At 38.4% G+C, this 14,361-nt stretch overlaps 2 protein-coding genes across 4 annotated transcripts in view; both read right to left on the reverse strand.

Moving 5' to 3' along the window:
- LOC308693715 (E3 ubiquitin-protein ligase TRIM39-like) overlaps positions 1-14,361 on the reverse strand; it is a gene marked incomplete at both ends in the record, with an annotated part of 764,022 nt that overhangs the window by 80,619 nt on the left and 669,042 nt on the right. The window lies entirely within an intron of this gene.
- The window catches only part of hip1 (huntingtin interacting protein 1), a 63,693-nt gene that overhangs the window by 13,801 nt on the left and 35,531 nt on the right, over positions 1-14,361 (reverse strand). For all 3 annotated transcript variants that reach the window (XM_081370110.1, XM_081370111.1, XM_081370112.1), the window contains 13 exons: positions 12,102-12,244; positions 8,732-8,788; positions 7,295-7,375; positions 6,615-6,691; positions 6,420-6,481; positions 5,645-5,785; positions 5,107-5,164; positions 4,918-4,993; positions 4,315-4,458; positions 4,130-4,224; positions 3,968-4,040; positions 2,519-2,702; positions 1,175-1,263 (listed from right to left, as the gene is read on the reverse strand). In XM_081370110.1, coding sequence (XP_081226236.1) covers positions 1,175-1,263; positions 2,519-2,702; positions 3,968-4,040; positions 4,130-4,224; positions 4,315-4,458; positions 4,918-4,993; positions 5,107-5,164; positions 5,645-5,785; positions 6,420-6,481; positions 6,615-6,691; positions 7,295-7,375; positions 8,732-8,788; positions 12,102-12,244 — 1,280 coding nt within the window. The remainder of the gene's footprint in view (positions 1-1,174; positions 1,264-2,518; positions 2,703-3,967; positions 4,041-4,129; positions 4,225-4,314; positions 4,459-4,917; positions 4,994-5,106; positions 5,165-5,644; positions 5,786-6,419; positions 6,482-6,614; positions 6,692-7,294; positions 7,376-8,731; positions 8,789-12,101; positions 12,245-14,361) is intronic.

Raw genomic sequence — 14,361 nt, forward strand, 5'->3', positions numbered from 1 at the left:
CCGAATACATCGATGCTTTTATCATGAATCATGTGATATGAAGCAGTTCGGGATTGCTAAGAGACAGCTATCAGCTCCTCACGCGATGCGAGTCCCGCGGATATAAAAGGAATATGGACATTTCATTCTACCGAACTACACGCAGAATTACTACTCACAGGTCAGTTTATTAGACAAATTAAACTTGTGAGGTAACGCAGAGCTGTTTCACTTGGTCTAACATTACACTAGCACACTAAACTGCATTTGAGTGTGTTGAAATGTACGTTATGTGTTAGTTTGTCTGTATGAGACTAGCAGTAAGCTAGATCAACATTAGAATAACATACAGATCATATTCTTGCATTTTATCATTGTTGAACTATATAACATTGATTAGTTTTATGTAAATATGCTCACCTGTTTAATAAAGTACATGTAGGAGCGGTCGAAGTCTCGGACGTGGAGTTCTCGTTTATATACTGTCTATGGAAGCTCTCGGCATCTCGAAAACACCGCGCTGATATTGATTCTCGTTTTAGTCTTTTTTATCCAAAGTCTGCTTGCCATGGTCCATAATGTTTGAACGAAACAACAACAACAGCGTGCAAATAGACATTGCGAACTACACATTTGTCCACGTCTGTCGCTTTGGTTACTATCAGACGGCTCTGGTTCATAGCTCTGGTTGCTATGGCAGCACGAGCGGAAACCAGGGACAACGCGGATATGACGCCATTGACAACGACAAAACGGAAATAAAGAAACGGGACGTGTCTTCGAATTAAATTACAAATTTCTCCTGGTTTGAAAGTTGTTGGAAACAGTCGGGATAATGTAAGTACACAACTAAAAAAAATATATAACATAGATATAGTGATTTTTGCTATTTTTAAAGCAAAAAAGTTACATATTGTGCCTTTAAGCGTCAATGTTAGTGCACTCACCTTGCATGCAGGTGGATCGGGGTTCGAGGCCCGAGGCCGACTCGGAGCAGGGCGGTTAGGATTGGAGAGTGAGTTTTGGAGGCGGAGCAATGAAGAGAGGGGTGTGTTTGTTTGGGTTGATTTCAAATATCAACATTATCCAACAGCGTTTTTGAAATACCGCTTACCCCACCTTTAATGTATCTATATAAATATATCCATATGCAGCCAGTATGTGATTGAATGGAGATGTAAGGACATCAATTTACCTTCCTCAGCAGGTCAGCATGGCTCTGGACCAGCTCTGTGTATTTCTCCTTTAGCTTGGTGTAGCGTTGCTCATTTGCTTGTGCTTTTCCTACAAAAAACACAAATACAATAATTAAAGGTATAGCGGAGGATTTTCTTTTTCCGGGTGGGTAGTGTAAACTATTGGTCCACCTAAGTGTCAATCATTCTGGTGATATGTTTACGTAAGGCCATCGTACGTGCTCGTCCCTTAGTTTTCGCTTTCTGCGCATGCGCACTTTCAGGTGTTTATGTGTGGTGAGCTAGAGCTAAGCCATCCATTGAAGCTCGCCGTTTCACCGGGTCCTTTGAAAATGTCTGAGGGTCGCAAGAGAAAAAGTTTGTACGAACTGTATGAGAAGAAGAGAAAGGCCTCAGAAGAGAGAAACAAGATCAGAGTGTTTTTGGGAGATTGTTTCACACGATGGCGTGCGCTGAAAACACAGGTTGGGCTTCCCACTGATGCCTCAGTCGCGAAGTTTCTACTCGACAGGTAAAGTTTGGCATGCTATTTGGAGAAAAAGTGCAAATCTTCTTTTGGAAAGTAATCTTGTATGAGCGATGCCGACAGCAACTTGTAAACAGAGCGTGCACGAGGAGAACCTCGCACACGTTTAATAGGCGTTCCCTCTCGGGAGCAGGTAGAGTGTTGCGCATGTGCATTTTTTCAAAAAGTGGAGAGGGCGGTTCTTATCTAAAATTCGAAAAGATCCTCCGCTATACCTTTAATTAATATAGCAAGTATCAAAAACACAAGCCTCAGACCTTACTCTCTGTGTCACAGAACAGTTAGCACAACTGAGAGCGTCAGCACAGGGCTTTGTATGTTTGCTGGTGAATTAGACTGTACACTATATGGTTTATTAGCATTTGATTGGTGGTTGCTGTGGATTGGGGTCCCTTCTGGCTTAGTTCCTCAGCTCCAGAGAGTAAACAGACTGTCTAAAGAACATCCATCTCTTACCCTTCATCTCAGCACTCTGAACAGCCCTTTCATTTCCTGTAACACGGTGTTCAGTGGTGCTGAGGGTTCAGTCCATAAAACATGCTGCTTCTTTATAGTGATTATAAAGGAATAACTGTCATTCCAAAAAAGCAACAGTTTTGAACCAGTTAGTGTAAATAAACCGAAAAGGAAGGAAAGCTGTTTTTTAATTTAGGAAAGAGGAACAGAGCAATGGGATGTGTTGAAGCCCTAAATTACTGACGTCGTTCCAAGACCTTTGAAGAATAACAGGGTTTTTTAATAAGACCGTCTAATTTCAAATACAATATTTGAAATAAGAAAGTTCAATGTAACTTTTTCCGACAAAAGTAACTCTTACTCTCGATTTCGCTCAGGCTGCGCTGCTCTTTCTCTGTGTCTTCTTTGACCCTGCGCAGGTCGTCCAGCTCCACCCTCAGGAACTCGCTCTCACCCAGCGCCTGCTGCTTCAGGTGAGTCTGCTCTGCAAGCTCCGCCTCCAGCTCGTTCACACGCCCTCGGAGTGCTTGACAAAGACGGCCACTCTGAGAAAGACCAAATGAATCATTGACATATCTCTATCACTTTAATTTTCACTCCTGCAAAAGTTTATGCAAGACTGCATTTATTTGCTCAAATACAGTAAAAACAGTAATATTGTGATTTAAAGCGATAGTTCAACCAAAAATGAAAATTAGCCCATGATTTACTCATCCTAGGTATACATGATAGTTCTTTTAGACAAATACAATCGGAGTTATATTAAAAAATGTCCTGGCTCTTCCAAGCTTTATAATGGAAGTGAATTGTTGTTTTGAACATAAAAGTGCATCTATCCATGATAAAAGTGATCCACACTGCTCCGGGGGGGGGGTTAATAAAGGCCTTCTGAAGCAGAGCGATGAGTTTGTGTGAGAAAAATATTCATATTTAACATGTTACAAAGTAAAATTCTAGCTTCCGACCAAACGTCCATACGCAGTCTACTTATACCTAAAGTGCAATTTACGCAACTTGTGACGTCGGAAGCGGCGTAGTGCGTCATGGCGTAGCGTAAACATCAGCAGTATGTCGCATTACTCGCATAAGTTGCGCTTAGAATCCGTATGTTTGTTTGGCCGGAAGCTAGTTCTTTTACTTTATTAAGTTTTAAATATGGATATTTTTCTTACACAAATGCATCAGTTCACTTCAGAAGGCCTTTATTAACCCTCCGGACCCGTGTGGAGCACTTTTATAATGGATAGATGCACTTTTATGGACTTCAAAACAGAAACAGCAATTCACTGCCATTATAAAGCTTGGAAGAGCCAGGACATTTTTTTTGATATAACTCTGATTGAATTCGACTGAAAGAAGTATGTCATGTACACCTAGGATGACTTGAGGGTGAGTAAATCATGGGCTAATTTTCATTTTTTCTGTGAACTGTCCCTTTAAAAATAACTTCACTATTTGTATCTATTTTAAAATGCTGAATTTTAAGCCACCATCACTCCAGTCTTCCTTCAGAAATCATTTTAATATACTGATTTGTTGCTCAAGAAACATTTCTTATTATTATCAATGTTGAAAACAGTTGTGCTGCTTAATTCTTTTGTGGAAACTGCATTTTTTTAAGGTTCTTTGATGAATAGAAAATTCAGAAGAACAGCATTCATTTAAAAGAGAAATCTTTTGTAGCAGTTTTTGTAAATTGAATGTTTCCTAGCTGAAAATGTTTTTTTTTTGACTGAGCCCACACTTTATAATGGTATTGTGTGGGGTATGTATATTATTACATCCTCTGTTCTCATCTCCAGCTCATTACCTCTAATCTGAAGGACTCCAGCTCCTCTTTCAGGGCCTGTAGCTCTGCTGTGAGCTGCTCAATCAAACGGTCTCTGAGGTAAGAGATAGATTCATCATGATCTTATAAACTCAAAGAGCTCCTTATTATTATTAATCATATTCCAGTATCTTCAAGACTTACTTCTCATCTTTGCGCATGCCATTCTGACTGAAGTTGAACGGGTCCGTGGCGGCCGAGGTGCCGAAAAAGTCGTCAAATTTGCTTTCCGCAACGCTCTAATGGAGATAAATCTTTAGATGCTCACGTTTAAAAAAAATAAAAAAAGTACACACGAGAGCTTTAGATAGTGAGATTGTGTGTGGTACCGGTAAAGGTGGGATGTCTGTGTCCACCAGGTCTTCTGTCTCTACTACATGTTCACTCTCAGGGGACGAAGACTCCACTGGAATCACCACCACTGGACTGATGTGCTCGGACAGGGCTGATGCCCGCAGGAAGTTTGGCGGATTCTGTAGTGAAAAAAGTCAGCTCCAGTTTGGATCCAGCCTTTGCAAAGATTTCAGATAATGCCAACACATGCAAAGATTTCAGATGACAAAAAAAAAAAAAATTAAATCCTTGGAGCTAATGGGATCTGTTTTCAAACAGGTTTTCCCAAAACATGACTATTGGTCAGGAGAATTGGTTGAGCCAATGTCATTATGAAGGGCTGGTCAAAATGCTCAAACAAACAAAAAAACAAAAACATTCTTTAATGTTAATTTATATCATGAGAAAATGTCGTGAAAATTGAAGAAATATTTTGTTTTATAGGACCGCCCAAAGCATTTTCATGGACTCCAGTTAAAAATCCTGACACTAGCAAACTAAGCAGGCAGATATGTAAATGAGTTACATAATTTCTTTCCACTAGCTGTATTTCTGGACTCAGGTCAGGCAGAAATCTGTTTGGTATGCAGGAGTCTCACCTCAGGAAGTTGTGGGATCTGAATCAGTCTCTTGAAATACTGCAGGTTACTGGAGCGATAGAACAGACTCTTCAGCCTGGAGAGAGAGAGGAAAGATTGAGAGAGTGAGAAATGACAAAAGATTAAAATAGTGGCAGTCTGTGTGACTCAAATCAGCTGTTCTGACTGGATAGTGACTGACAGACTCACTTCTTAAACTGCTCCTGGAAGCGATCCCTGTGGCCCTGTAGAGTATCTGCTGGCAGACCTGGAGGACACGAGAATGCCTATCACAACAAGGAAAAGCTAAAGAAAATGACCCTCCACTAAGTCCTACCCCATTAGTTACTAACTTGGTCGAGCTTTCTTTTTTTTCATATCTATTTTGATGACATTTTGTTATAATATCCAAAGAAACAACACAAAACACACAATTACAACTATCCCACCCCAAAATATTTAATAATTAAAATAACAATCATAAATAACTAATTAAAAATAAGTAAAAACATTAACAACAATAAATTAACATTAAAACATGACTTAAATGACAGTAGCAGTTATAAGTACAGTCTCTGTTATGTTAAAGAAAAATTATGAATAATAAAAAATAAAGAGCTTTTCAGGGTGTTTCCTCAGCTATGGGCAGATTGAAAGGCGGGGTTTAGCAATGGGTCAGTTTGGTGGTTTCTATTTTATGATCCTCTGTGTGTGTATGTTAAGAGAGAGATGTGGTTTATGGACTTACAGGAGTGGAGTTTGAAGAGCAGTTTGACGGTGTAGTCGTACAGATGACTAGAGTCCAGAATGACCTGTATAAGAGGGGCCAGACGACACTGACCCGCTGCAGTCACTGACACGGAACGAGACATATCCAACGAGCTGAACACTGTGAAGAAACAAAACAAACACAAAATAATAATAGGGGCAATATAAACATATGTTCAAAACACTCTAAACAGCCTCAGTTTTCAATCGATAAGTTATATTCTTTCTTTTTATGAATCCCTCGTTCACTACATTCCCTTTTTTTTTTTCTATTTATCCCTTTCATTGCCCATTTCCTCATTCACATTCATGCCCATGCTCCCTCCCTCCGTCTCTCTGGTGATCAGTGATGCAGGCTCCTGTGAGACCCAGTCTTCTCAGCACGCAGAGGTGTGGTTTCCTGTGCCAGGGAGCTGTGTTTCAGCCAACAGCACTCCCTAATGCTTACAGCACAGACAAACTGACATCTAGATTTTACTGCATTTTCAGAAGATATATCTATACCAATAGAGATGTCACTTGTTTTTTACTTAGAATGCACATTTTTTGTGTGATCTGAGATAAAAAAAATACAATAATTTTTTTTGATTGCTCACTTCACATGTTATTCAAATATAATCTTGACAAGAAATTTCAGATTTCAGAGAATGTAATTGCCTGCCTACTACCTACTTAGAAAATAGCACAACCAAAATGGCTAGCAAGTGAAAGGACTTTGCTGACGTTCAAACACTGGCACTCCACCTTAAACTTACCGCCGAGGAATAGATTCAGCTCACACTCCAAGTAATCAAACATCTCCACCGTTAACTGGAAGCTACACGTGTTGAGAGGAAAGGGAAACATGATTAAGTCCCATTCCACAAACAGACAGAGCAATTTTGGAGCTATATTTTAAAAAAAACAGACTGAGAAAACACAAAGCTTGTGAGAAACAAAGCAGTACTCACAAATTATTGACGTCGTTCTCACCCGCCTCATCAAGCTGTCTGTTTGACATCTGAAGGTTGCCTGGGAAACGAGGATTCTGGGAAAGCAAGTGGGATAAGTATAATATTTGTGAGAGTCTGACAGCATAGAGTTTTTAAAATAACCATGAAATGGCTTGACAACTGCAAATTTATTTCCTGCATTCCTGTATTGACATTTCATATGACACAGGAAGCTGGGGCAAAACATCTCACATATATGATATATATATGATATAAATATTATATATATGTATATATATTATATATACACACACACACACACACACACACAAACACAGCCTGTCCAAAAAAAGTTGCTGTTTGGATTTAAATAGGCAAAATGCTTAAGAGTCTATGTTTGGATCATTATTGCAGTTATTATGATGTTTCTAGTTTGTTATATGTTTGGCAACAATTCTTCTAACCCTAATTGATGGAGTGTGTAGCTTTTCATTTCTTAAACAACCATGTAAGAAGACACATCATGGCCATATTCCAGGATGACATTGTCAAGATTCATTTGGCTCAAATTGTGAAAATGGTTGGGAGGGAACATGAAGAATCATTTTGATTGCACAACAGATTGTGAGGAGATGTGAGGAGGAGAGTTAGAAGATGGATGTTTTGCTGAAATCAAATTCAAGGGCTCAGTCACTCACTTTGATGTGAAACTCCATTTTGGTAATGAGCAGTTTGAGGTAGATGCTGCACAACTTCCCATAGCCTTCACTCAGATGACCCTAAGAAGAGAGAACGAAGTGTGAGGGCAAGAAAAACACTGAATGCTTTAAAAGGAAATGATGTCATTCCCTTTCCAAAGCAGCAGTAGCATCTAATGAGTCCTTTTGTCATTCTAAGCTCATCAGCTCACTTCACAGTTCAAAGTATGAGTCATTAGGGGCAGATTACGGTCAGGTTGTGTATGCGTTCACATGTTTGGTGTACACCCATAAAAGGGCCAGCTGCATGTCAAGATAATGATCTCATTCTTTCACTTCCTGTTCCCTTCACCACTTACACTGACATCATAACAGGAATGGGCAGAGCTGTTCACAGGAAATGTTTCTCCTGAGTCTAATTCTGCAGCATGTTATCAGCGAATACTCAAAGGGATGCAGTTACTAATACTAAACTGCAAAGGGAATACTCAAAGATGCAACTCAGCATGTTCCATCTGACACTTCCTTTTGGCTGGCGAAACATAGTTGATCGTAAACTGCATCAGAAACACTTATATTGCTGACAAACAAGATAAAAATCAACAAGAAACGGCATTCGCAACTCACTGTATTAGGGCTGCACAATGAATCTCAAAGCTGTTCAGTTCGCAGTAAACGCAGATCCATGAATCTCTGCATCTGGGACACTTATAACTATCTTCTCAAATTTGTAATAAGAAGCGCCTATAAACCAGCTGTTGTCAACAAAAGAGAAGCTTTAAGAGCTCCCTGCGATCGTTCTGACAAATAATGAATTAAAGCTATTATTATTACAACTACTGTTAAGAGTATTTTCTTAAATATTCAATTTTTATTTTACAGTGAGCTATTACACTAGTAATATATCTTATTTTAATATTTTTATTTATATAATATTTAATATTAATATTATATATACACATTGATCTATAAATCACACATTAAATATAAATATAAATATACAGTATATTGGATTACACAGAAAGAAATAACCAAAATATGATTTGGCATATATTGTCTGATCTATTAGATATATAAACATGAAGTGTTTCACAAGATATCAGGAACATTTGACTGGTACCTTATAACAAGCAAAGCTCTGTAAGCATTTCTCCAGAGTGACAAACACATGCTCACATCATCGTTAGCTAATTACAGATCATCTCTGTGCTGAGGTTAGTGTGTCTGACTCATACACAGAATGCCAAGCTATTCAGCTGTCAATCAGCAATAACCAAATAGCTTGCTGACTGACACACTGACAGTTTCCACAGAGATGGAAACTCAAGGGAGCTCAACAAGGCCACATTCAATAATGACAGAGTTATATTGAGCGAACCTCTGTTTTAGAGGGAAATCATTAAAACCAGCAGCCACAACTTGTTTTCGTGCACTTACCCACATCCTGCTCATGTCGTTCAGGTCAGCCTTGTGCCGCATGGAGTCCTTAATGACCTGAGGAGACAAAGAGAGAGACAGGAAGAGTTGAGACAGCATTTTAAAAAATAAATAAATAAAATAAAATAAAATAAAATAAAACCCAAGATATTACCCACAAATGAGAGATAAAAAACAGATACCACATGAAATTACCATCAAATTAGATACCTAAAATAAAATCAAAGCAAAAAAAGTTTAAAATTTCTTCAAGTTTAAAATACAAAAAGATACCTCATGATATTACCCTAAAATAAATTAAAATAAAATAAAACTAATGCCAATAACCTCAAAGTGGCCGAATATTTACAGATTAATTTGTCTGTCCGATATATTGGTACCTCAGATCTTAACCAAGGTACCCATATATCTTATTTTACCAGGTTTAAATCCAGAAGTCACTCTGGAAAATCAGCATATTCCAGAGTGACTTCTGGATTTAAACCTAGATTTAAACCTTGACTTGTAAGTCAAGTCTCCCTTACACTTCACATAAGGACAATTGATTCCAATAAGAGTTTTAAGTTAGCCTGCTGCAAAGCTAACAGCACAATAATCTAATACAAATGCATAGTAAAATACTGTCTTTTTAATAAGACTGAACTAATTTTATTGATAGTTCTCAGTATGTAAAAAATATCACAATGCGTTGTTTTGGTACTGACTGCTCCGCATAAGTTATTTGCAGTGCTGCTTTGAAATGGTCGCGTAATGCTGCTGCCTACCTTTTTGAACAGACTTTGAATCAGGGGTGTGCCTATGATGCCTTAAAATGCTGTCTAAGTAGACAGCTGGTTACATTTTTTGTAACAGAGCTCAATGTGGGATAGTTCAATATGGATTACACACACATCACATGTCACTGATGCATGCTGCGTTTACTCTGGGGAGCTGTTTTGAGTGTGTGAGGAAAATAAATTAATCAAAGGGAGAAGCAGATATCAACTGAGAGAAACTGAGAGTGAGGTGGAATTAGACGTGTATGCAGTGGCGGAGCCAGAGGGGGGTCCGGGGTGGCACTGGACACCCCTGACATGCGATTGGCCACCCCGGGTGCCACCCCAAAATTTTATTTGCTACTGGCAGTTGCTGACGCTGATTTAAAAAAAAAAAAAAAATTACGTTCGCCGGCAGCGCGGCGCGCGCGCGTTTTCAAACGGACGAGCAGAGGACGAGAGATAGTTGCAAGATACCGAACTTCACCGAATAAGAAAACATCATATTTGAAGTAAGTTTTTAAGGTTTAGCATCAGGGTGGTTTGCTCCGAATACATTCGGCCTAATACACGCATACAGTAGGCTACCTTGCCGTGTGTACGTTACAGTATACAAATGTTCTAGCTAATGTGAGGATAGGAGATCAAAACGCAGGCAAAGAAGAGCAGAAACAAAGCGATATCATAATGCGATCACTAGGACTGTGAAGCTTTATGGGTGTAGGGTGCTGATGGACTCGATCTAGTGTGTTTTGATCATCATTAAATTAAATCTGATCTAGATGTAGTCTTTGATAAAAATGCGATTTTCTCAGCTTTTTGCTCATGTTGCTTTTATGAAACTTGCCAACATTCAAGTGTTGATAAAAAAGACGCACGAAGCTAGAATAAAACAGATTTTTTTTTTTTTTAAAGCACAGGGTCTGTTCTTTGGTATGTTCAGATATTCATACAACAAAATGAAATTGTGAAAATTACCAAAAACACCATTTTTTTTATACTGGGAGAATAGTTAAGATAAAAATGTTGGTAATTGGATGATGATTGGAATATGAATATGATTTAAATCATATTTTAAATTTGGCATATTTTTTAACAGGGTCAATTAAACATGAAAATAAACAGAGATAGGCTATAAGAGTTCTTTTTAATAAGCACAAACATAGTCCAGTCATTTTATGAAAAAAGGTTTAACAAATTGCAGCAGAAGCAAACTCAAATAATTTTGTATCCTCAATATGTCCTGAGTAAGGAAAAAAAAGTCCAGAAGAATCCCATTAGGGGAAAGTTTTGAAAACTGTTTCTGGGGATTCACTTTTTATTTTACCTACCTTTTGTCTTCTGCATTCTCCTTACTCCTCTTCTTCCCTCAGACTCGTCCCCCAGAAACAGTCCCACAGACCCAGCCCAAAACCCAATCTCTTAAAAAGTACTTCCTGCCTCTATGTATTAATGCTCATGGGTAGCCTAAATGGGTTCCATTCAGACATTAACATTAAGTATTTTACAGTTATATGTCAACAAGATTCAACAAGACATTTTCACCCGGCTATACCCAATGTTTAGATCTGTTGTGGTATTTATGCAAATTAGAACATACATAATTAGATTATGCACCATTTGTCCATGTTAACAAACAATTAAAAAAAAAAACTTGTAATACATTTTTTGTTTGTCTTGATGTAAGTAATCAACTCAGTAATTTTCATGGTGATATCTAAAGGTTAATTTTTACCCTATTCATGTGAGAGAAAGAATGAATAGGCGTATGAATAGGCTATATTTGGGTCTTTTTCTAAACTTTCCCCTAATGGGATTCTTCGGGACTTGTTTTTCCTTACTTAGGACATATTGAGGATACAAAATCAGTTGAGTTTGCTTCTGTTGCAATTTGTTCAAGGTTGACCCCCATTTTGTCTTAAAATGACTGGACTAACAGGCAGATCAGATGCAAACACACCACAGCCCTTGCATCACCACTGGCTAGTCAGAGTCAGTGTGGTCAGACTTCAGGACCAGCAACAGGTCAGAGCATCTACCAGACACAGGCAGTCAATCACATACCAAATTCAGGAATTTAAGTTGAGAAGATTTTGCCAGATTAAAAGGATAGTTCACCAGAAAATCAACACACAAATTTTTTTTTATAAATTAAATAATTATAATTAGAAAGAATAATTATAAATTATTATAATGAAATAATTATGTTGTATTAAATCTTCCTAGGATAAGATTTTATATTGATGGGCAATAAAATTGTTTACATTTTTCAAGTAGCCTGCATGTCTGCTTGATGCCTGCTATATCTAATTTAAAAAAAAAAATTGTAAATGTGAGTTTTTTTTTGTAAATAAATGCAGCAGTTCATAACAGACACATGCTACGGTATCTTATCTCCTTGGTGCTTCAGCTTTGTTTTCTGCAAATATTTTGGATGTTCAACACTTATAGACACAAACAGAGTGACCCAATTCCTTCCATAAGCTTTTCCACTGTGTGTGTGTGTGTGTGTGTACTGTGTACTGTGTACTGTGTACCCCCGCAAGTAGCAGTGGCCACCCCCTGGCCACCCCATGTATAAAACTCTAGTTCCGCCACTGCGTGTATGTACTCACGTTTGGATGGCCGTCCCTCAGCAGCTTGTGGAAGACGTGGCAAAATTTCCAGCAGAGCACCGCATTGCTGGAAAGGGGCAGACGGTTGACTGCAAGCCAGAATGTGTGAGCCCCTTTCTCATGATGCGTGCCCAATATGCACGGTGAAGACAGTAGTCAAGGACAAAAATGAGGGACACGCTGTTTAAAGTCTGCATCTCTGAATCATCTTAATCCAGATGCTTCAATATCAGATGCTGATAATGGCCAAATATTGGCAGATTTGTCTGTCCAGTGTACTGGTACCATATATATATATATATATATATATATATATATATATATATATATATATATACACATGCCTGCCAGGTATTGGTACTAGGCCTGCCAGGTATTTTGAGGTTTTATCTCCTAGTATCTTAGTTTAAGGTATCGAATAAGTAGGGAGTCCAATGTCCAAAAAATTAAATATAAAATAATATAAAATAAAATAACTCATATTACTCTCAAATTAGACACCTTAACATAAAGTAAAGTTTAAAGTCCCTGTAAAGGCAATTCTAAAAAAAAATTCTAAATACATTATAAATGTTAGAAATGTATTGCTAAATCATATTACAAAGACTGAACTGTGAAGTACTGAATTGTGGAGTTAGACCGTTAAACAGTTTTTCACCATTGCTGTGTTCCGGATTTTTTGGGCGGGGCTAAAACAGGGGCTCGATGATGCACTGGAGCCCCTGGACACGCCCCCACTTGATGACGCACTGGAGCCCCTGAGCTCCTGGACACGCCCCCACTTAATGACGCACTGGAGCCCCTGAGCTCCTGGACACGGCCCTACTTGATGACGCACTGGAGCCCATTCACATCAGTTTGCAACTCAATCGCGAGTTACTATATCCTACAGTTTGCTAGCTAGCTATGCCTTCGTCACGGAAATGCGTATTACCTGGATGCGATCACATACAAAACAGATCGGTGTCCTTATTTAAATTTCCGAAAAACTATCATATCAACAAGAGGTGGATTAATTTTGTGAAGAGCCACCTTGATGGAGAGCTGAGGATCACCGCCAAAACCCGCCTCTGTAGTGATCATTTTACACGGGATAGTTTTATAAACTTTCGTTGGAGACAACTGGGATTCATTCACTGATAATCCGCTGTTACTGGTGAATGTGGCCGAGCCGACTATCTCCCGCCTCGGCGATCATCCTCCCGTCGCGCCGACAACTGGTGCCATCATTGGCAGTGCGTGACTGCCCACCAATGAGTGTAAGTTGCCTTGTGTGCTTATGTTACAATTATAGTAGGTAGTCCAGGCTCAACATGTATGGCTTTGTAAAACAAATTAAGCTGCTAGGAGCATCCTTTCCGGCTGTAGCGGTGACAGTTGAGTGTGGCGAGTCGACGGCAGCGAGCTTTCCCACGAGTGGGCGTGGTTTCAGCGCAGCCAGTGGACACGCCCCCAGCGCTTGAGAGCAGAGACTACTGCTCATTATCGCTTATTTTATGTACTTGCCGGCTTTTTTATCATTCAAATTTGGCTGGGTGGCCAATAACACATTTTTCTGTGGTGTGACAAACTCAGAACACATAATTAATTTTGACTTTACAGGGACTCTGTAATCTGATGATGATCTTCAACTTTATAAAATAAAATACCTCATAATAACCTCAAATTAGATATCTCCAAATAAAATAACATTAACAATAACAAAATTAAAATATAGCTGCGAGCAGCGATTACGGGCCCAAGCCGGTGGCACCGCCACCCCGGTGCCTTTAGTTACCTAAAGGCACCGGGGTGGCGGTCCCGCCGGCTTTGGCCCTTCATCGCTGCTCGCAGCTATATTTATATATACACATATACATATACACACATATATATACATATATATACATATATATATATATATATATATATATATACATATATATATATATACACACATATATATATATATATATATACACACATATATATATATATATTTAAAATTTATAACATTTATAAAAATAAGATATCCTCAAAATAAAATAATCAAATAAAAAAATATTAAATTATGAAAAAAATAAAAGCTATTTTAAAAGTTTTCCAGGTTTAAAACATTTGCAGATTAACAGGTCTGTCAAGCATACAGTAGGGTATTCAATGGACATAATTAAATTAAATAACGGTTATTTGGCGATCCCTATAACCAGTAGATTGTGATTTGGCTATTTTGAGGTTATCCGGTGATGCCGCCTGCGTATTCATCATAAAATAAGAATCT

Source organism: Scardinius erythrophthalmus (genome assembly GCF_964197995.2).
Source record: "Scardinius erythrophthalmus genome assembly, chromosome: 7".
Taxonomy (NCBI): domain Eukaryota; kingdom Metazoa; phylum Chordata; class Actinopteri; order Cypriniformes; family Leuciscidae; genus Scardinius; species Scardinius erythrophthalmus.